The 21,940-nt window shown below is 44.0% G+C and overlaps 1 protein-coding gene across 1 annotated transcript in view; it reads right to left on the reverse strand.

The window, feature by feature from the left end:
* The window catches only part of PAH (phenylalanine hydroxylase), a 38,409-nt gene extending 22,055 nt beyond the window's left edge, over positions 1 to 16,354 (reverse strand). Inside the window, exons 1-3 of the mRNA XM_032107173.1 lie at positions 16,210 to 16,354; positions 11,963 to 12,070; positions 1,497 to 1,680 (exon numbers count right to left, since the gene is read on the reverse strand). Of these exons, the coding sequence (XP_031963064.1) occupies positions 1,497 to 1,680; positions 11,963 to 12,070; positions 16,210 to 16,251 (334 nt within the window). The 5' untranslated portion in view covers positions 16,252 to 16,354. The remainder of the gene's footprint in view (positions 1 to 1,496; positions 1,681 to 11,962; positions 12,071 to 16,209) is intronic.
* Positions 16,355 to 21,940: the final 5,586 nt, after the last annotated feature.

Below are 21,940 nucleotides of genomic sequence, written 5' to 3' on the forward strand. Positions count from 1 at the left end.
TTGGGAATACGATTTCTCACAGGCACATCTGTGGACTAGGACCAGATTTGCCAGAAGGATACGTTTGAAAGACAAGCTGGCCTAAAATGCACCACAAGGCCTGTTATTTGTAATGCCATCACTGATAAAGGAGAGCATCTTACCACACTTCCTACAGCTCGGGCTGTCCCCATCTCACTCTGCCCTTGTAGCTGCCTCTGCCCAGGATTTGCCACCCACAGCTCATCCCCTAAGCAGGGCTTGTTTGACCTTTCAAAATATGGTCCTTTGGGGATTTCAGTTTGACTGGACCCTTATTACTCATGAGAGGAGCTGAAATCAAAAAAAAAAAAAGAGAGAAAGAGCAAAAAGAAATATCACTCTTCCTCTCTCTCCTCAGCAATAAATTGTTCCCGTTTCATACTATTTCTGAATTACTGAAACTAACAAACAAATACAAGTTATCCTCTCAAACAGAAGGGGATCAAGTCCCTTTTTGAAGCACTGACAGGATAATCTAGCTCAAAAACTCCTTTGATCAACACAGTAACATGCAGTGAAATCCTAATCCTACAGCTGACCACAGAAGTTTTGACTTCTGTGAGGTCAGAATTTCACATGCAAGACTTTCTTGGATGATATTTAGAGCTGTATCTCTGACTCTCGCATATGTTTATAGAAAACTTTATTATTTAATAAAATTTAATATGAACTTCTTCATAGTAACTAGAAAAATTAATGTTAAGCCCTGGTAGGTGCTGTAGCTTTCTTCTGGAGATAAAAAAAGCCCCCAAAAGTGAACCTCTTCAATCTGACACGATCATAAATCACCTAATCAACCTTTTGTCCCCTTGTCTCACGAACAGAGAAAACTGACTCCAAAGAGAATCTGCCTTCCTCTTTTTCATCTTCAAATGTAATGTCATGGGTAGGACACAAAGGAAACAGTAAAAGGATTACCAGCATTGATCTCAAGAAGGTATTAATGTCCTTTCATGTTGTTCCTAGGAAGGAAGAGGAAGATCCAGACCCAAAGTATTTAAAGTCTGAAATCCTATTAAAATCACATCTGTTATCTGAAAAGGCATTTAAGTAAGTCTCAGACTATCTGCTGGGCAGCCACCACTGCACCAAGCAGCCTCAACTCCAGTAAATCTCTGAGAATTAGAAGCATGAACAACCCACAAAATCTTTCCTTTTTTCCCTCCAAAGGCAGAACTGCAACTGACCTCCCTGGGATTTCTTACAGTAATGGAGAGTTAGTCCTGTTCCCGCCAAACTGGATGGCAGAGCATCCTCTAGCTTCCCAGAAGACCTAGTCAGAAGCATGGCAAAAAGTTTACACTGACAGAAAATCTCCAAATGAAAAAGTTTACAGTATAGGAAAATTAGGCACAGAGAGGGAAATGTAGCCATAAAGATCCAAGAGGATCTCCATCACTACAGGAAAAATAAGTAATTACAGTATGTGACATGAATAGTCCACATCAATGTTAACCTTGTCAGCGCATCCTTACCAGTGTCCTTCTTCTTTGTCCGTGAAAGCTCATGGACTGTTGCTCCAATATCACTTCTCAAGGACTTGATGATCGCGTCCAGTGCTGGGACATTCTTGCCTTCCAAGTTAATGAAGAATTCATACTCATCTTTGTTGAGACGGGAAGGTCGGGACTCAATGTGGGTCAAGTTTATGCCTTTTTCCTACGAGAAAGAGAAAATTTGGTCCCATGGTTTTTGGGGGAAGGAATATGACATAAAGACTGGATAAATACATGTGTCAGTCAACAAACCATACTGTACAATCCAAATAAAAGTACACACTCGCCTCTTGTGGCCACTGGACTTGAGGACCTTCACAGCAGAGAAAGAACCAGAAAGGAAGAATGAGAAATATGTGAGATTCACCCTTGTCCAGAGCACTATCACAAAGAATATGCACTAGTTAAGGCTTAGAGAAAGGTGGAAGCAGGATACAAATTGTAAACAGGCTTTGTATTGTAAATAGCAACTCCAGTTCCTCAAGTACATAATGAGAGCTTGTCTGTGTTGACAAAGACTTTTCCCCAGGATCAACACAGGAAGTAGGCATTCCACCTGTAGAGTACCCTCTCATGGGAAACTGAATGCTGTATTGATGGGCATCTTGAAAGAAGATTGGACGAGCAAGCAGCTGGGCACCCTGTGAGATAAGCTTCTGCAAAGCCACCTGCACAGTTTCCAGGGCTGTGAGCAGCTGTTGGGCAGAGATCCAATGGGAAACATGGATCTGCACCAAAAAAGGCAGCCCAGGTTTGTGCAAATAAAAAGATGGGTGATTCAAACCACAGAGTTGCTGAGGTTGAACAGGACCTCTGTAGAGCAGCAAGTACAATAATCTGCTCAGGTTGCCTGAGCAGATTGCCCAGGGCTATGTCCAGTCAAGTTTTGAGACTCCTCAGTCTCTCTGGGCAACAGCTCACAAGTTTAATCACCCTCACAGAGAAGAATTCTTTTCTTTAGTGCAGAAATTCAAGTTCTGTCTCGCCAAATATCTCTGCTGACCATCAGCAGTCTCTTAGCTCTGAAGAAAGAGATCATTGTCAGCTATAGCACTCACAACTACAGCCAGTGGGAACCCGACCTCAGACATGCTGTTGTGTTGATGTGTAAGCAACAAGTAGCTAAAAATCCTATTTTTCCAACAAAAAAGTAAACAAAAATGTTGGGGTCTCCCCCTCCTGCTATGTGGTCCTGGGAGAGGGGCCCTGGGGGGAGGCACGGGGTTTCCCTGCCCCTGGTCAGCCTCGTTCCCCATTGGTTGTTTTGTGTTTCCCGGCACGGGCAGGAACCCTCAGGTCCCGTGATTGAGCAGTTCCCCAGCAGAGCCCCGGCCATGCGGCTGGAGAAATAAACATCTCTGAAACATCTACCAAGAATCAGTCCATAGATATTTCTTTCCATGGGCCTTGTTGTCTGATACACGTGTTGCAGTATTCCCCACTGTAACACAAAAAAAGTCCAGGAAAACAAAAAAGACCAGGAAAAAAACAAAACAGAAAGTCCAAAAGAGAAGTCCAGCAACATCTTCCCCAGTTAACTGAACTCAAATATTTTCTTGAGCACTATAATTTGAATATAAAAATGCTGCTTGGTTTGTTTGGGTTTTTTTTTCCTTTTTGAGAAAAACCTTATAAACCGGTTTCAGTGGACACTGCATGCCATGGCCAGGTCTGGGCTTTTGTCGCCTGGGAGGAATATACAAATCCCTGGAGGACATCTGGGCCTGAAGATCCCAGAATCATAGAATCATTACCCACAGAAGAGTTAGAGGGGTTGACACATGGTGCTCAGCAACCCTAGAGAAACTTTTGTTTTTCTTCTTTCAAGCTAAAGAAGACCCCAAACTACATGAGGTGAAGTATTGGCCCTGCTGGTGTCAATGTCAAACCCCCTGCTACAGTGGGGTGAGGATTTCATCCATGAAGTAACACTGTGAGGATCTACTTTTGACCTACAAGGAAGAAAAAGGGAAGATTTTTTTATCTGTAAATCCCTCTTTCTGAGCCTCTTTAGGGTTTTCTTTGCTCCTCTCAGTTCTTGCACAGTGCAGGAGGGCATCTGGCCATCAGCAGCAAAGGCCTAATTTACTCCTCCACAAAAGGCAGTTCATTCCTTGGTAGGAAATGTATATGTCATTCCTCTGTTTCCTGAGCACTGCACACTACAGATGAACTCAAATTGTTTGGCTAGATACCAATACAATGAGTTGAAAAGGTCAAAAGCACATTCACCAACTGCTGCTCTCGAGAGATGCCGTCCTCGCAGAGCCGTCTGCGGGAGAGAATGGCCACCACTGTCCTTGGCGCTGGGGACAGTTTGTTTTAGGCCTGCAAAGCCTGTTTCCCAAACAGACTGCACATTGTATCCTCTGCATGGTGAGGCACTGGGAGCTCCTGACAGAGAGCAGGCAAGGGAGCTGCTGTGCCTTTGCTGTGTCTCATCATCCTCATCATAAAAGTTTTCATCCTTATGCCTTGTCTGCATCTACACTCTTTTAGTTTAAAACCATTACCCCATGCACCATCACAAAAGGCCTTGCTAAAAACCCTGTCCCCATCTTTCTTTCTTGTAGGACCTCTCTGAGTACTGGAGGGCCACAATAAGATCACCCCAGCATCTTATCTTCTTGGGAAGAGAAGGCTCCTTAACTTCATCCCTTTGTTTTTTGATCAGGTGACCTTTCTGCTGTACCAGCTCTCCAGTCAGGCTCAGTGAGCAGCTGCACAGATGGCAGTGTCCCCAAAATGAATGGAATGATGGAGGGGTTGGGAATGAAGAGATAAGCTGCAGGGTGGGCGTGAGGCATGCTTAAGGCAGCAGGAGTATCAGTACCTCTCAAACTATCACAACCTAGGACAGTGAGAAAAATGGGGGAAAAAAAGAAGATGGAGGAAGGAGCTCATGGAGAGAGTAACCTCCTTTCTTACACCTGAGAGAAACAGCAGAACAGCTGCCCACAGAGCATCAAGCTGCTTTGCTGTTTATTTGAGGGATATCTGCCACTCAGCAACGTGCAGAGCCAACCTGTTACTTCTTTGTGCCATGGCTTCAGGACCTCACAACAGAGAAGCTGAAGGGAGAACCCTTCTGGTGACTGTTTTTAGAGCAAGAATCCAGCAGCATATGTCCAGCTCCCTGAACTGACGCTCCTGGAAGAATATGTTCTTGTGTGCTGTGCCTTGCTACTAAGCCCTTGATTTCAAAATATTTACAGTGGCTCTGTTACTAGAGTTGCTTTACAAATCACAATTTCATTCTAGGCCAACTACTCCATCTAGTGTTTAATCTTCATAGTTTCACATTGTTCACTTTTCTGTAGCCTTGATGTTGCCAAAGCTTGGAATTACATCCATTTTCTCACAATAGTTGATGTTTTATTTAAAACTCCAACTTCTGGAGACAGACAGTTACCTAACAAAGGAGAATGGGGGCATTTTTTTTGGTTTAGTTGTACATTTGGAACAGTTATCAATCTCTATCTGTTTTTTTAGTAGAGTTTGAAATCTTGACAATGGATGCCTTCAAAAGTCAGCTAATAAAAGTTATTTCAGTTTTATGAGCTATTTTTTGTTTATGGAACCTAAATCCCAGCCTAACACCTTTGGAAGATCTCAACTGTCATATGTTTGTGGCTGGATTCACACTTGAACTATTAATATCGATCTCTTCTGCCCTTCCCATTTCAGAGCTGGTAGGAATCAGATGAGCCCATAGATTGAGATTAGATGTGTCTTTGCTGAATTCACCCCATCATCCATTGCAGCTGCAAAGAGCTTTGAGAGCAGACTGGTACTTTGCTCCTTCTCTTCAGGTTTGTGACCAATAGAGAGGTGGAGTCTCTCCTCTGTGGACACATCCTGTCATACAACCACGTGTCTGCTGCAGTGATTCTGTGTCAGTAGAGAGGAGGGATAGCTGTTCACCTTGCTCTGTTTCAAAGCAGTCTACTAGGCCATTTCTAACATAAATTTTGCAAGTGTTAGCAATTCTGAACAGATTTTGCACTGAGGATTGAGGGTAGCATTAGGCATAACAACTAATAGAAATTACAGGAGTATAGTACTGACAGATCCCTTGAAGTTAGTCACTCCCAATTTCTTGCCTTTTTTCTTAAAACCCGCACTCCTAGGGGTAGAAGAACTCAACTTTCATTATTTTAATACCCAATTTAACAGTACCTCTATCACTGCCCATTAGAGAAGGAAGTCTCAAGACATGTTCTCGGAGCTCAAAAATCAAGCTAGAATTAGTCCTAACCAAGTCAGAAGGGGGTAGCAATACAAATATCAACTTAAAGCACAGACAGTAGTGGATACAGGGAGGAGATTGCCCATGCTCCTCCCTGCCTTACCTCACAGTGCTGGATCTCAGCCTTGGCTGCCTCTCAGAGTCTGTGAAGAAGCTCCAGCCCCTTGCCCAGGTTATTCCAGTTATCCCATCCTGACTGAGTGCCACTTAGGCTGCAGCTGCCCCACATCAGTAATCAGACTGGTGTTACACTACACCAGCAGTCTTGCAGTGATCCCTGCCAAGAGAACTTAGTGCCACCCTCTGTTTAATGGCCTGGCCACAGGGAAAGGAAAGTTGTGTGTTCAAAGCTACACAGGGAAGCTTTCAGTAAGGATGGATACTTTCTGGAAATGTTATGGGTTACTGTTTCTCATGACACACACACATCCTTCTGTTTACTTATTACTAAATGCTCCTATGCATGGCTCTAAAACTAAGTACAGCTGTGAAATCCAGCTGCAGCTTGTTTTCATGACTGTTGTCATTAAGTTTGGCTTCATCAGGATACCCCACACTGTTACCAGATGAAGAACTTTTGACAACACTGTGGTGCCACTAATCAACATTTAGTGAGAATCTGGGTAAAATATCCAAGAATAAGGATTTTAGTTGTACTTCCTGATACCAAAAATAAAAGGTGAGATGTTTTTTAACCCTTGCCATGAGCTAGTTCAGGGTTTCCTGAAGGAGGACACTTTCAAAAGCACAAGTATAAGCTCAGTGCTTAATATTCATAGATGAGATGGCTTAGGAAGTTACACGAAGTTACAGCCACGGATTCCCAAAGCAAAGGCAAAGGCAACCATCAGCTTTACTGGCCAAGAGCCTGTCTACTTCTCAGCTAAAGACAGTGCTTCCCCATCTTCTCCTTCACATCTGTCAGGGTCTTCCTTCCAAGCTCATGGAAGAAAAGTGTCCCAGAGCAGGTCCCTGCCAGCAAACAGCTCCAGAAGGCAGCTGGCCCTGGAGCAGCCCCTGGTGTCCATCATTCGACACTTCTCCTCCAACCCTAAAATTTGGTGTGACACTTGCAGCACAGTCTGGCTACAAAACGTGAAGCAAGACAAACCAAAAACATGTGACAGCGTGTGGCATTGCACAAGCACCTGTGAAGAGGCCATTCTTCTCTTTAAATCCACATTGGTTTAGTAGAAGTCCTGCTCTTGTGGCCCTAGGAAGAGGAGGGATAAGACCAAGGATGGAGATTTGGAGCACTGTAATGAAATGATCGTAGCTGTGCGTATGTACAGTATAATGAAAAAACAATCTTGGTAGGGGCAAGCCTGGCCTGTTCACCTATTGCTGTGGACACTTCCAATGCACCCCCTGGCCAAAGTGACTGTTTTATTCCCCTGATTTGGAAACAACCCAAACCACCGCGGAGCCAATACCTTCCCGGGGGACAAAGAGAGGACAGTCACATAGGACTTTCTGTGGAATGAAGTTCCTAAACAGAAACAGAGCCCAGTTACCTCTGCTGACTCTGAAAGTGCCAGGTTTCATTTAGTACAGTCTCTTACTCCCATCCCATCCTTCCATGGAGCAGTAATTTATCCCCATGGAGCAGTAACTTACTCTGGGAGCAGGAGTATTCAGTGCAAATCAAATTTTTTTTTTTTTCTTTTTTTTGCTTTTGAGCTAGACCCCCACCCACTGATGGCTTTACCTTGTACTGAAGTCCTGCTCTGTATCTGAGAAAGTCCCATCAGGGAAGAAAAAAATAGAACGGTCCTCTCTGAGAATGGGTTGAGCAAATTTGTAATGTATTCCAATGTTTGCCACTTAAAATATCTGATGATCTGCTACTTGTAAATCCATCAGAAAAAGAACTTCAGAGAAGATTAATGTGTTCACAAATTCATGTGGAAAATCGGCAATTGAAACTGAAGGCAATCCTTTTTGTATATGGAAATTCTTATTTCTGGTATTTTTAATGATGAATTTAACTATAGAAAAGCCAGTCTTTGAGGGGGAACAATGTGGGGGTTTTTCTTCACTTTTTTTCCTTTCAGAATGAACTTTGTTGTTTAAAAAAGTTACCTCAATTTCAATAGGCTTTTATCACTACAGACAAATAAGTATTTCTACCAAGTGTAACACTTGGGTCAACCCAAAGTGCTCAGCTTTGCTTTTTCAGTTTTGATTAGAAACCTGGAAGATTTCTCTTTTCTTGGCCTCAACTTCTGCTCAGTACATTTTTGATGTGTCCAGTGAATCAAAAAAGAAACACAATTTCATGATGACTGTTCTGTCTTCCTGATTTTAAGCATGATATTTTACTCATGTGTGCTATTCTGTTTCAGATGAAGGTATTTATTCAAGTTTTGGCTGCCTAGCTGTCATCTTCTACAACACAAATAAACAGCACATGGCTGCACCAAGGAGTACCACAGTGTACAGCAGATCCCATTAAAATGAAGTTGGTGTAAAGACCCTGCTGGTGGGTTTGTGCTGTCTCTATAGCCACCCTCAAGCCTGCCACAGGGACAGAGGTGGCAAATGGGCTTTTCAAGTGCAAAACAATTGGGTTTGACAAGCAAAAAGTAAATGTCTGCCACATCCCAATATACAAACAGAGCAGCTAGGGTGGAAGCAAAGTGGATTCAGTTTTAACAATCTGCTTATTGGTGAGGATGATTGAGCTGCCATCACTTTACAGCACATCAGAGTGTGAGTCTGGCCCTACAGACACATCTCTCCACAGGACAGATGAAGAAGAACTGCAGGAGCTGTACTGCCAGCAGTGGCATAGAGCACTCCAGGAGGAACAGATTCATGCAGTCAGGAGAGGATTCACAAGGAGAGAAGAGACAAGAGCCAGGGATCAGAAAAGCTTAGAAGCCTGCTGAGGTCTGGTGTTCAGATGGATCTTCCTGAGTAAACATAAGAAAAAAGTGGAAACAATCAAGTATGTTTTGGGCATAAAGCCAGCAGACATAAAGAGCTGAGTACATTGAGGAGATTCCTCAGGGAAAAAACCTTCAAGCCACATAGGAAAATCAACAGTTGTCACTGTAGCCACATACTTGTATGCACTGGGACCTGAACAGAAAACTAGAGTTTGGATCTTTGAGCAAAAAACCAAATGTGAGAGCGTGCAGTACTCTGTCAACTGCATGAGCAGCCCTGAAGGATGCTTGAGTAGGACAAACATTACTGTTTCCACAAAACACATTGGAATTCTCTTAAACTTGGTGTCTCAGAGGATGGAATTCTGTGCCATGAGCACTTCACAGCCCTTAGCCTTGTGCCTTCCCCTACCTTCAGTCCATCCTGGCTCCCATAATGGGGGCTCACCCCTTCCATCTGGGCTGTGTTTGGACACTAATTCCTTTCCTGGTTGGTGTGCCCCGTGGTGAGCACAGATTCCATCTGCCATGATGCTTGTTGAGCCAGAAGTCCTAGACCTCATGATATAGAGGTGCAGACCCAGGCTAGAGCACACCAGAGCTCCCTTTGGGCTCTTGCACAACAAACTGTGATAGGGGCTAAAGTCTGGCAAGTTTCACCCCAGCACAGGAGTAGGACATGGGCAGGATGTGAACCTGGGAGCGCACAGCAGGGAGGGTCTCAAGAGTGGCTGAACAATCCTGCCAGACTAACAAATTTTTTTTTCAGTTCTTAAACCAAGGAGAGGATGAACCTTCCCAGGTCAACATGGACACCTCCTCTACAGAAAGGCATCCTGTGTGCTCATGGCACCTCAAGATCTCTCCTTTCTTTAGGCATCCCCTCAGTTCCCTGTGTCTCACTCTGGATCTTTCATCCATGCTTGCTTCCCTGGTAGAAAGGGTTTATTTTCAATTCTTTCATATTTGCAGCTCACTCAGCCCTCTTCCTCTCCCCTTCATGTCCCAGAGTAGTTTTACAGACTGTCTAGACAAGAGGCAAAATCCTCAAAGCCAGTGCTGGAGGCACCGTCCCTTAAACCACTCCCAAATCCGAGCTGGGAGGAGAGGGTTGAGCTGTGCTCTCTGCCTGCATTCTCATTCACGAGTGCCCCAGAGAGATTCCAGGAGTCTGGGCAGCTCCCAGCCTCAGCAAGGAGCAGAGAGTTTACAGACATGCAACACGGGGCCATCAGCACCAGCAGCTGCACAAAGTGTGGACCCCCTCCATGAGGTCAACAATTGCAGCGCCATATCTGCTCCTGGGAACAGCCTGATCCCATTCTGTGGTTTGTCAGTTTTCTCTTTTCCTACTTCATGCAGTTGCATGAGGTCATAACAGCCAGAGCAGCCATCCTCATATCTCCTCTTGTGATGCCCCTCTGAGACAAACCCACTGCATTTCCACAGGCCAGCAACAAGTTGGTGACACAAACCTGGGGACAAGGCTGGGTATCTCCCTGCCCAAGGAGCCCACCCACAGAGAGTCTGAGCTAACTCCTGTAGCATCTCACAGTTGATGTTATCAGGCAGTGAAGGAGTACAAGATGAAAAAATTCTCTCAGGCTCTTCCTGTTTGTTCCTATTCACCTGCATATCACATATTTTCCCTGTCTATGCTGTGGATGAGCACAAAGTCTGTGTCTCTGGGGCACCATGGCTATGGTTCAAGTGGAAAAGGGGGGAGGTTATCTCAGCTGTGCATGTACATAAGACTTACACCTCTGTGCAGCTCTTGGAATGGAGTTAGAACAGCCTACAGACTGCTCTGGCTTACACCAGGAATTCACTAACAGCCCTGAGGAGCTGTTCTTGTACTATTAAATCCCATCCATTCACCTCCCCACTACAATGCCAGATGTAAAACTGATAAAAGAGCACCTATGCCAGGTCTCTTGTCAAGCCTTGGTGCTGGAGGAGACTGAAAATTAGCACAGAAAGCATTGGCTTTGTTGGGATGGAAAACCAAGTGAGTTTGGGAAACCAACCAACCCCTCAGAGGCCCTCAGGATCACAGAGTAAAACCATGATTCAGATGGTCTAGCTGCAGTATCTGCTTTGGGGCAAGAACAATGACGTCCAAAGAACTGGATATTTCTCTCTTTCCTATACTAGTTCCCCCAAAACTTTCTCTTTAGAGCTGATAGCACTTTAGTTAGTAGACAGCAATGCATTTAATGAGATAATATCAACAGCCTCCTTAATTCGCTTACAGACATGCACATCACTGACATATGGACATTTTCCAGGACTGTATCACAGTGGTCAGTTCACAGATTTAGGCTTGCTCTGCTGTTGTTGGTGTGAGTGTCCTTTTATCCTAATGAATCAAATATGTCCTGTAACTCATAATTATTTTTCCTTTACCAATAACACACAACCTTTCATTTCCCAGTAAATTCAATTTATGAATGGAAAATATGCAGGCCACAACTTCTTAGAGTGTTCTAAAGAAATCACTGTTTTCAGGCACAACTATTACATGAAAACAAAAAGCCACAGAACCAATATAACAGTGTATTTGCTCGGGAGCACAGAGAACACAGCTGTGTGTGTTGCAACACAACCATCCTGCATTTCAAGGATTTTGTGCTTTTCTAACAACATTCATGACATCTGGGAAATATTTCTGCAAGAATAAAAAGGCACACAATGTCCTGAAAGGTAAATGGCTCCTTGTTTCCCCAAAAGCTTTCCAAATCACTCAGCATAAGTTACTGAGTCCCTTTGGTGTAAAAAAAAGTCCTGTCATTTTAATGCTGTTCTGTAGGTACCCTCTACCCACTCTGTAGAAGTGTTGCAGGTGGGAGCTGATAGAATTTTTTATATCAGATTTGTTGAGGAGGACAAGAGCTAAGAGGTGCCCCCAGCAGAAATACCTCATGCAACATGCACTGTCAGTCACATGGCTCACATGCAGGGTATATTTGCCTTACAAGTTATAAGGCAAATTATTTGGTTAAAAGTCAATCTCACGTCACAGCCCAACTCACTCCCACCTGTTACTAAAGCAGTTATGATGAAGTATTTCCCTCGTAAGTTGGAAAAATGCATTTTTCCCACCCTTGTGTCAGTTAAAGATAGAGGTTTTCATTTTAAAAAGCTACTTCTGCTCCAAGACTTTAAGGGATTTTAAGCCCAGAAAAGAAATGCAGGCTGCTTTCTCCTGCAACAGCAATGAAATAGAACCACAAACACAATCTCAAAGACCCCAAGAAAATGTTGCTGCAATACAAAATTGTAAAGACCTGAAGGAAAATATTTACCTCAAATGTGCGCAGGACTTTAGCCAATGCCCCAACTTCTTCTTTCAGAGAGAAAATCAAAGAAATCACACCATTTTTATTGGGGGAGTCTTCAATGTACCTAGATTCCTGAAAGGAAAGAAAAAACACACAAATAAAAATGATTAACATTCACCCTAGTGAGTTTTGCCTTTCTCCATTCCCCTTTTGCACAGCACCAGCAATGCAAAGAGGGTATAAAATAGCTCTAAGTGGGAATCAGGGCAACCACTGCTGCCAGAAGCAGAGCAGATCTCAGGTTGCTCTGATTTATGATGGTAGAGATACAAATCCCTTCCCTCAAACTAGAGCCCTTGTGAGAGCAAGGTAGTCAAAAAGGACATGCAAATAGCCTAATATCATCTTTGCCTTGCTTCACCTCTCAGGGATGACCAGAAATATTACTCCACTTTGGTTTCAGCTATAGTGCAAATTCTTTCCCTCAGGCTTCCTTTTCATCAACACTCAGGGTTAAGCAGAGCAATGTAGATGAGCTCTGTGCAGAGGTGCAGACCATGATCTATGTTTCCCTTCAGTTCTGCTTGTACCTTCCAGGCATCCCCAGGAGCAAAGTAGTATTCACAGGAAGGATATGGAAGGTGATTTTAAAACAAAATAACAACATCAAGGAAAGAAAATAAAAGGCGGAAAAAAAAAAAAAAAAGAAAAATGTTGGAGCAAACATTTAGATCTTCCCTAAATCCCATCATGAGTAGACTCACGGCAAAATGTGGTTTTGTTTGTTTGTTCCCTTTCTCTCATTGATTTTCTGCTCTGCAAATTCCAGTACTCTCAAAGGTTTATTTTCATTATCTTCATGGTTCTCATTACTAGAATGTCTTTGCATGTCTCTACATGTGTTTCTTTTCACAAAAGCCCTGTTAAGCAGGGAAGAACTATTTCACCACTTCAGAAACAGGAAACTGAGCCCTGGAGTGGAAGCAGATCTTAAAAGCAATCTGGGTACTTGGCATGGCAGGTAAATGCTGCTGAAATTTCAAGAATCACTTAATTTTTCTGATATCAGAGTAAATTTGATGCACAACCATCATAGACTTTTGGAGGTCACATTAGTGTCATATTTGCTTGTTTGTTTTATTTTTTGACCATCTACTGGCCTCAGACAAATTGCCTGTGGTTGGTATTTCAAGGATCACACAGACATCTGCAACACAGACGGGTCCTGGTGTAACAAGTGCTGGGCTAAAGCTATGTTCAAGATACCCATTCAAAAATTCTTTATAAACATCTGTATTTTCACTCAGAGTCTGTCCTCATTATGGCTACTGCTCAATTGAACATATAAATCAGATTTTAAAGAGTCCCAGTTCCCAAATATTGTCCTCAGTAAAGACAGCCTTTGTAGAAGACAAATTAATGATCTAATCCAGCTGCCCTGAAGCCATAAAGTTCTTGGTGGGCCTACATGTCCTGAGGCAGAGCTATAAAGAGCTGCCTTCTTTTGTAAAGTAAATAATTGCTGATGCTTCGAGTTGTCTCCAAGGCTGCTGCTAACAGACTGGCCACACATTTTTCTATCTGACTCTGTTTCCAGAGGCTGTAGTGTTTTCCAAATGACTTCCAGCTTTATGAGGGACCTCTAGTGGGAGCTGTAGTAGAAGTGCTGGCTTTATGTACCAGAAGGAAGATTGCCACCTGTTCACTTGTGACACTTCCTGCAGCATCTCTGTGTCTCCTGAGTCCTCATCCAGCCAGGGAGTCAGCCCAGCTCTTACACGGGGAGGACCAAGAGGAAAAGCAGCTGGAAGTGATGTGTCAGCTGGCTAATGAAACCCATTTACACCTCAGCAACCACAAGGGAAAACAATGACAGGAGTCTGGCAAAAGTCAAAACAAATGTCTGTACTACTGAAATTTTATGATAGTGTGACCAAAACTGTCATCTCAAATACTGTCCATGCATTGCTTTTTCCTTCTGTTTTCACCCACCACAGCCAAAACTGATCTTAAGGACAGAGCTGGCTCCACCGCTATCTGTCCAATGGATTGAGATTTTGGTTTTCACTGTCTGCAATGAAACTGCTCTAAAAGGCATGCAGTTATATCTTTTAAATATTCTTGCCAAGTCATGCCGTGAGGACCAACTTATATGACAGATTGACTTGAATGTGTGTGACAAATGAAGAATTTGTGGTTCGGATACTTGCAGGGGATATAATGCAAAGTTGAAGTCCTGCAAGGTAATTCTGATAATAATTATTGATCCCTTTGTACAACGAGATTACATGAAAAACTTTTCCAAACTCATTGGTCTCTAGCCTTGATTTGTTGAGATCAGCTGCTTTAAATCTGTCCACAATCATTTTCCCACTCTTGCAAATTGATTTATACTGGTGCTTAAGAGAAAGACACATTGCAGTAGGGAGCAGGCACTAATGCCATAAACAGCCTCGTAATTGCTTAACTTCTTGCACATCTGCATATGCACTCAGTTCACTGGAAGGTCTTTTAACAACCATCAGTTCACACCTGAGAGGTGATGTCACATCTCTGAGAGGTGACATCTTTAATTGCAAAGGGGGAGAAGACTAAAATTACTGCTTTCCTGATACCCAGTTCTTATCAGTATATATGGGGGCAGTGTGCATCAATACAGTACACTGCAGGCAAACCTCAACACATGCACTGGAGGTGATACACAGCAGCACAAACACAACATTATTGTTGAGCTTTTTCTACTACTTATGCATACTTTTAACTGTTAAACAGCTTTCCCATTCCCATTCTCAATTTCCCATTCATTTTGGACTTTAACTTCTCATTCCTCAACATACATGAAGGAATTGCAGCTTTAGGGTAGTTTGACTCTTGTGTTACTATTGTGATTATGATTCAGAGTTGAAGAAATAATTTCATTGAAAATAAAATTGTGTGTTGAAATTTTGTCTCTATGATATGTATATGTGATTTATAAATATATTGTGCAATGAATTCAGCTCTATTTTTCTTCCAGCTCTGGTTTTTTTCTAGGAAGTAAAATAAGAACCAGTTGATGAGCATGAAAAACCATTCCTGGACCTAATACAATCTCAAAGAAAGTCATATGTAGATGCAAGAATAGGCTTACCTGAGCACAAATCTGCATTTTTAGTTAACCACTTTGCACACACATTGATATTGCCTGACACAGGTGACAGTATTAGGAGTCAATAACATAATCCTGTCAGCTCTCTAATCTGTTGCTGAGACATTTAGCTAAAGCCCTTCAGAGTGAATTCCAACACTGTTAAAGCCAGAGAAAGTTTTCCTTGCAATTTCAGGGACATAAAATTTTCACCTCTGCATTGTAAAGTTCAAACTTACTAGATATGCAAAATAGTAGGGGAAAAAAAGGGGAAAAGTATTTCAAATTAGAAGATTTCTAAGTTATTTGTAAAAATAGAACTAGCTTCCAAGGCAGATTTCTTAAGGCATTTAAATGCTGATCACCACAGTTATCATTGGAACCAAGCAATTACACAAGTATGATAAGCTGATAAGCAGCAAGGTGAGACCCTAGAGAAATGTTGTGGGAGTTCAACCGCAGCACACAAAGCAGTAGGAATAGAGGCTTCCTTGGCATCTCTGCTCTTAAAAAAATAGAAGCCCCTTTTTTTTGCACATCTCATGCAGCTTGTCTCTGGCTTCAGCAGCATTGCATAGGACATATAAGTGCAGAATTTGGTCCTAATAATTAACCATGCTGGCCTTAGGTTACATCACTTGCCCCTGCAGTAACATCAGTGCCTGTATTCAGAAGGCACGAACTTCAGACTTTCCTGTATTTCCCAAAGCAAAGAGTTCAAAGTCAATCAGTAAACATTAAAAAAGAGGACATCAGAGTCCCAAAATTTAACAAAAAGCCCCGCCAGAAAAGAACATAACTTCATCTGTTTTCCTTTAACAAAAGAAGACAGATTTCTTTCATCACATACATTTAAGACCTTTAATAAGCTTCTGATTCTTTCTCTTTGCCATGTATGCAAGGATACTGTTGCAACGTTTCTTTGCATTCTCACTGCACTCTTGTGAGCACAGTTAACAGCAGACAAGTACAGGGGCCACCAAAAGTGTTCAGGTACTGAAAAGCATCAAGACAGGCCACCTTGATTCTTCTCTTCTTGGGTCACACTGCATCTCAGAGAGTGGAGGACAAGAACAGGAGCACAGGAGTCAGGCAGGACACCCCTCTACCTCTGCAAAAAGCAGGCACAGATCCCATCGCTTACCTGGAAAGGGTCACCACTCATTTTGCAGTGCTGTGAGTCCATGTTGCAGAGGCAGCAATGCCCACACAGGGAGGCCCTTTCACTACAGCAGGTAAAGCCTTCTGACCTAACTGCAGTGGCCAGAGATCTGTGCAAAGGTATTTAAAGTGGAGCAAGCAAGGCAAAGCCATCCCCTTCCCCGGCTCCCTCCCCTGGACGGCATGCCAAGGGGGCGTTCTCCCTGCATGCCCACCACACCCACCCCTGGCACACGAACCAGCCGCCCCACGTCGGCCATCCCCTACAAGTCCCACGCCTGCGTGGAGAGACTCTCTAGCAGATTGTTTCTATCTGCACTCAACGTGGATGAGCAGCATGCTCTGAATTAACAGCGTTCCTCCTCCTGATCAACATCAGCTGTTTTCATTTCTTCACATCAACACATCGTTTTCAGTTCAGCCTCCTGCCCATTTCTTCCCGCTGCAGCTGCGTGCTCAGCCTCAGGTGGGATTCCCTTCGGGGTCACTCCCCTTGAACAGACATTAGACGTTCTCCAGGATCTGCTCTTTGGATGTCAAACGCCAGGCATGGAAGGCTCTGGCAAAGCACAGCTGAGGGTTTTGTCCTTTAGCAGGGCCTCTGGGTCTGCTTCCAAAGAGGTCAGAGAGCAGGAGACATCGCTCCACTCACCAGACATTGGAGAGACACGCAGTGCGAGGGAAGCATGAAACAGGAGTTTCACACACTGGGATATGAGCCAGAACATGGGGAAAGGGAAGAAGGTAAAGGAAGGAAAGGAGCAGGCAAGAGTAGGTCAGAGCTCTAGGGCAGGAGGATGTAGAACTGCAGATGGTGTGTGTGTGCCTGCATATAGTGTCAGCCATGGAAAGCACAAGGGGAAGAGGGTGGGGCACATAAATGATTTCAGGGAAGGTTAGTAAAGTACTGATACAAAAGAGCCCAGATTTGGTTTAATAAGAGTCACGAAATGGGGTAAGAGAAATTGGAAAGCTGTAGCCTGATATCAGAGGGCAGGTGAAAAAATGAAGCAACTAGGCAAGTATCTCTCTTGCTCTTTGGGAAGATGAAGTCTTAGACAAATTGTGTCAAGGCAGGTGATCTTGCTATATTTTCCTGATGAAGACAAATTGTCTACAGTTCTTTTATCCTTGAAGGAAGATCTACTACACATACCTGTGGAAACTCAGATTGGTGAACACTAGCAAAGACTTACTGTGAATTGTTCATACATGTAAAATCCAGTAGCCTTACAGTGGGGAAACTGAGTGGAGCCATTTTCATGGTTCTCGGTCCAAATCCATGTTGAACCCCATGACTGTGGAGCCAGCATCCATCCCACTGAAATGATCAACTATATAACATGCACCTGAAGTAACTCAGAGTTTTGGGTGCAAATACATACATTTTTCAGAAGAGCTGCTTCTTTGTGCATCCTGAAACTGCATGTAGGGATAGAAAGTTAATTTCTGAAGTGGTCAGCAAGCCTGTGGTATGGGCTGGCAGGTCAAGATAGACAGCCAAATGTGATGCACACTAAATACACTGGACCCTGCTGACATGGCAGTAGCACAGGGCAAGGAAAGATGGAGCGGTAGGGGAAAATATCCCCGGTAATTGCCAGCAGCATATAAACTACTGTTTAACTACTCAGCCAGTAACTTCATTAAAGTAGCCAGTATTTTGTATCCTGTGTTTGTGCAGCACAAGGCATAGCCCTATCCACAATAGGGACACTGAAGGCCACCTTGGAAAAAAATAACAGTGAGATGAGGATGGTGACAACACTGATTATAGTCCCTGTGCAGGACAAGACAGACTCCAGCAACTAGTCTTGTTTACTTTCCCCACCCACCATGCCTTGCCACCTGCTGTATTTTCCAGTGAGATAAACTATTCTTTCATCTGTTTGTGCCTTCCTCTTTCTTTCCTTATCCCTTCTCTTTTCACTAAACTTTTATCTCTCTCTTTTACTTCTTTGTGGCTTTTACATGCTCTTTGTTTTTCTCTTTTTCCATCCCTTTTCTTATGTATGTTCACTCTAGCTAATGGTAATGGCAAGACAAAGTAAAATATCAAATACCCAAAATAATGCCCATGCCAAATCACTGTAATTATGTATTTTGCCTCCTCCTACCCCCTGCTTTTTTTTTTTTTTTTTATTTATTTTGCAAGTTTCTCTCTTACCCTCATTGTTATACAAGCATAATAATATTGCCGGTGTATTGCCACCAGTTCACTCAGTCTGCACTGTCAGAGGTTGCCTGGTAGCAAAAGGCACTGGCTGGAGGAAGCAAAGCTCCATCTTGCCAGGAGGAATTCCAAAATTCTCCTGTTTTGGAGCAAAGTGGTGTGTGGGGGTGTGTGAGTGTGTGTGTGCTCAGTGACGTTACTCTAGGAATATGCAATTGCATCAGTGTCTGTTACCTTGGGCCATTTCGGAGTCCAAATTGCTGGAGCTTCCCTGTCCTCTTTGAAGTACTAGTTCAGCATACCAAGCATCAGTTCATCCCCCTGCAGTGACACTGCCAACCAGGTTTTCCCACTTGGGTTTCAAGTTTCCTCATGTGCCTGATTCTCCAGCCCGTGTGAGCACCTGAGCTTTAAGTCTGTTTGTCCTGCTCTGGGCTTTTGCTGCAGCGCTGTTCAGCCCCTCTCCTTTCAACCATATGCAGATATGCACTGATGTCCCACCTTGCGTTTGCCTAAAAATACGTTCTTCCTCAGAAACACAATTTCTTTGGGTACACACACACACGCACGTGTCACATGCATCCCTTTCTGGCTGTGCTCTCAGCCACAGCTCACAGGGCTCTTCGCGCTGAAGTTGGCAGGCTCTCCTGGCCAGCACGATGCGAGTTCAAGGGGCCACGGACTTTGGCTGCTTTTCAGACTGCTCTTTGCCGCCCTTGCCTTTAGCCAGTATTTGCAGACTGGCAGCTTCCCTGGAGCTGTGAGTCTTCGTGTCTGGCCAAGGATGTCCCTTCCTGTGCCAGGACACTGGGCCTATCTTTGGCCTGCAGTTCCCTGCCTTCCCTGCTGGTTCAGGATGTCCCAGTGAATGTGAGGGAGCAGTGAGCAGTGGAAGAGGAATTTTCTAGTGAAAACAGAAGCTGGCGGGAAAAATTCCCAAATGAGGATTCCGTGAATGTTTCAGGTGGTTTGTGTGCGTGTGTGCACGGCAGGAAGCCATCCCGCTTATCAGTATCGTGAACGCATTTACCAGAGGTCTCAGGGTGCTGTAGCTCTCCTTTACACCCCAGACACGCAGGATTTCCTCACACCTCCCTCTGCTTCGTGGTGGCAAAGCCGCCCAGCCATATCCCCTCTCACTGCAGAGCCGGGCTCCCCGAGACCTCAAGGCTTTTTTGGCTGCACCCCATCCATCCCGTCCCCAGTGGATTTCCCTGACTCCTTGCCGCCGGGGCACGGGTGGCCGGGAGGTGGCACTGTGTCCTCGCGGCAGAGACGGCTGGCGGGCGCGGGGGACCCCGGCTGTCCCCGCTGCCTGGCCTCCCCGGGAATAGGGGGGGATCCTCTTCCCAGCCTGCGCAGGCATCACCCAAACCCTCTCCTACCCTTCCTGCCAGGGGACCACTGCTTCGGAGGAGAGGGGAACAAACTACCCCCCACCCAAAAAATTCAGCCCTCCAAAAAGGGGCGATGGGGGTATGCGGGGGGGCAGTCCGGTTTGATTTATACCCCGGGGCTGTGACGGACGTACAACTCGTGGCCGCACAATGGGGCACCCGGCAGAGCCGGCAGCGAAGGACCCCGCTCCGCGGGCGCGGAAGGCAGGGGAGCAGCGGCGGGACCCGCGGGAGCTGCGGAGGAGAGAGCGGGACGGGGCCGCGGGGGGAAAAGCTGCCTCGGCGGCTGGCTTGGTTTGGGGGGGGTTTTCTGTGTATTTTTGGGGGGGTTTTTTTTGCAGCCCTATATGCAAACTGTCACTTCAGGTTAGCGCAAGACCTGATGTAGCTCATTAGCATGAGCTGTATCAAATATGCTTAAAACCTCTAATTATTTATTATGCGCTAATTGGCAGCCCAAAAAATGTCTGCGAAGTGATGAGTGTTCATCCCAAGACGCCTTTTGAGGAGAGTTCAGCAGTGTCCCTGGTCAAACGTCATTTTTAGTTCTTCATTGGGGCACAGGCTTTATTGCTCTTGTAGATGATGCAACACCAAGAAAACTCGAACTTGCTATCCCGATAAACAGCCTCCTCCACTCTGGGCAGGATGGGCAACAATTACTCAAGAATAAGGTTTAACGCTAAAGTTCTTATTTCCATAAAGGGATGCTTAGGAAGAGGCATTAAATTTTATCAAGTATACAAAAGTGCAAAAAAACGGTCCTTCAAAATTACTTACCCAAAGGAACATCTCGCCTTTTCAGGAGAAAATCACTTTCCTGACTTCTAAAAGTAGCAAATTTTGAAAATTATATTCACGTGGAAACTGTTTCAAAATAAGTTTACCTCTCTGGGGTTGACCCCCCCACACTCCCTTCTAAGTGCCTCTTTTTTTTTTCCTTCCAAGTCTGTATTATGTTTCTTCAGGCAGCACCAACTATTTATTTATCTTTATTCTTTCTGTCTTTCTTTTCATTCATTATTCGCTCTCCCTCTCTTTTTTCCCCCCTTCCTTGTGTGTGTGGCTTCTCGGTCTGATCTGTAGCTTGTTACCACCCACTGCACGCTCTCTCCTGCAGCCGAGGTGTTTCTATACAAACTTCAGCGTCCAGTTGTCATATTAATTATTACACTGAGTAATGACTGAAATAGTCAAAATAAGGGGAGACTCAAGAGAGCTTTTTCTTGCTGCTCAAAGATTCAGCAAAGAAGCCTTGCAACAAAGCACTAATTGGTCCCCAGAAATACTCTGACAAGGCATGGAAGATAGGTTTCATAAAGCCCAGCAATTGTGAAGGGGGAAAAGATCCTTGAATAGACCCCACGCTTCTTTTCTAAACTCTCTTGCTGAGCAAAAAATGGACTGCTTCTTGAATACTGGACTGATCTTGAATGCTATACCCAGCAGAGAAAAAAATGCACCATTTATTGTAAGTTTTTTTCCAGCTATTCATGTGTTCTATGTGGAGAATAAGCTGGTTTTGTTTACCATGAAAGACCTTTTACTTTATTTTCACTCTTGGGGGGGAAGCTGGAAAGGAGAGGGGGAGGGCGAGGGGAGGGAGAGAAACACATGTGCCCAAATCCAGACGAGCTGCCTACTGTAACAAAATGGAGTGTAACAAATCCTACAGAAGTCCCTAATGTATCGATTCTTTGAAGATCTATATAGATTAACGACTTTCGTTCTGCTTTTCCAAGACAGCATTTAATCATAACGTAAATGGCCTTTAAAAAAGAAAAGAAGTGGGAAGAAAAAAAAAAAGCATACCAGAGTAGGTATTTTTTTAAAAAGGCAAGGACTTCAAAAGACCTTATGAGTGTGGCTACAATTTAGGCACACAAGAAAGTCACTATAACATAAGGAAAGTTCAAGATTTAATAAATAAATAAACAAATAAATAAATAAGACCAAAATAAAAGTGCCACATGAAAAGGGCAAGGGCTATTTATCATTATATTAGAATTAAGAATTTTAAGGTGCAGGTGCAGGACTGTGCATAGGACTGGATGGAGGCAGGGGACCTTGGAACAATATTTATTATTTAGGAATCTGGTCCCTTACTCTGCACAGTGAGCAGAGCCCCAGAGCCCTTACCCTGC

This window comes from Corvus moneduloides, chromosome 4, assembly GCF_009650955.1.
Source record: "Corvus moneduloides isolate bCorMon1 chromosome 4, bCorMon1.pri, whole genome shotgun sequence".
In the NCBI taxonomy this organism is placed as follows: Eukaryota; Metazoa; Chordata; class Aves; order Passeriformes; family Corvidae; genus Corvus; species Corvus moneduloides.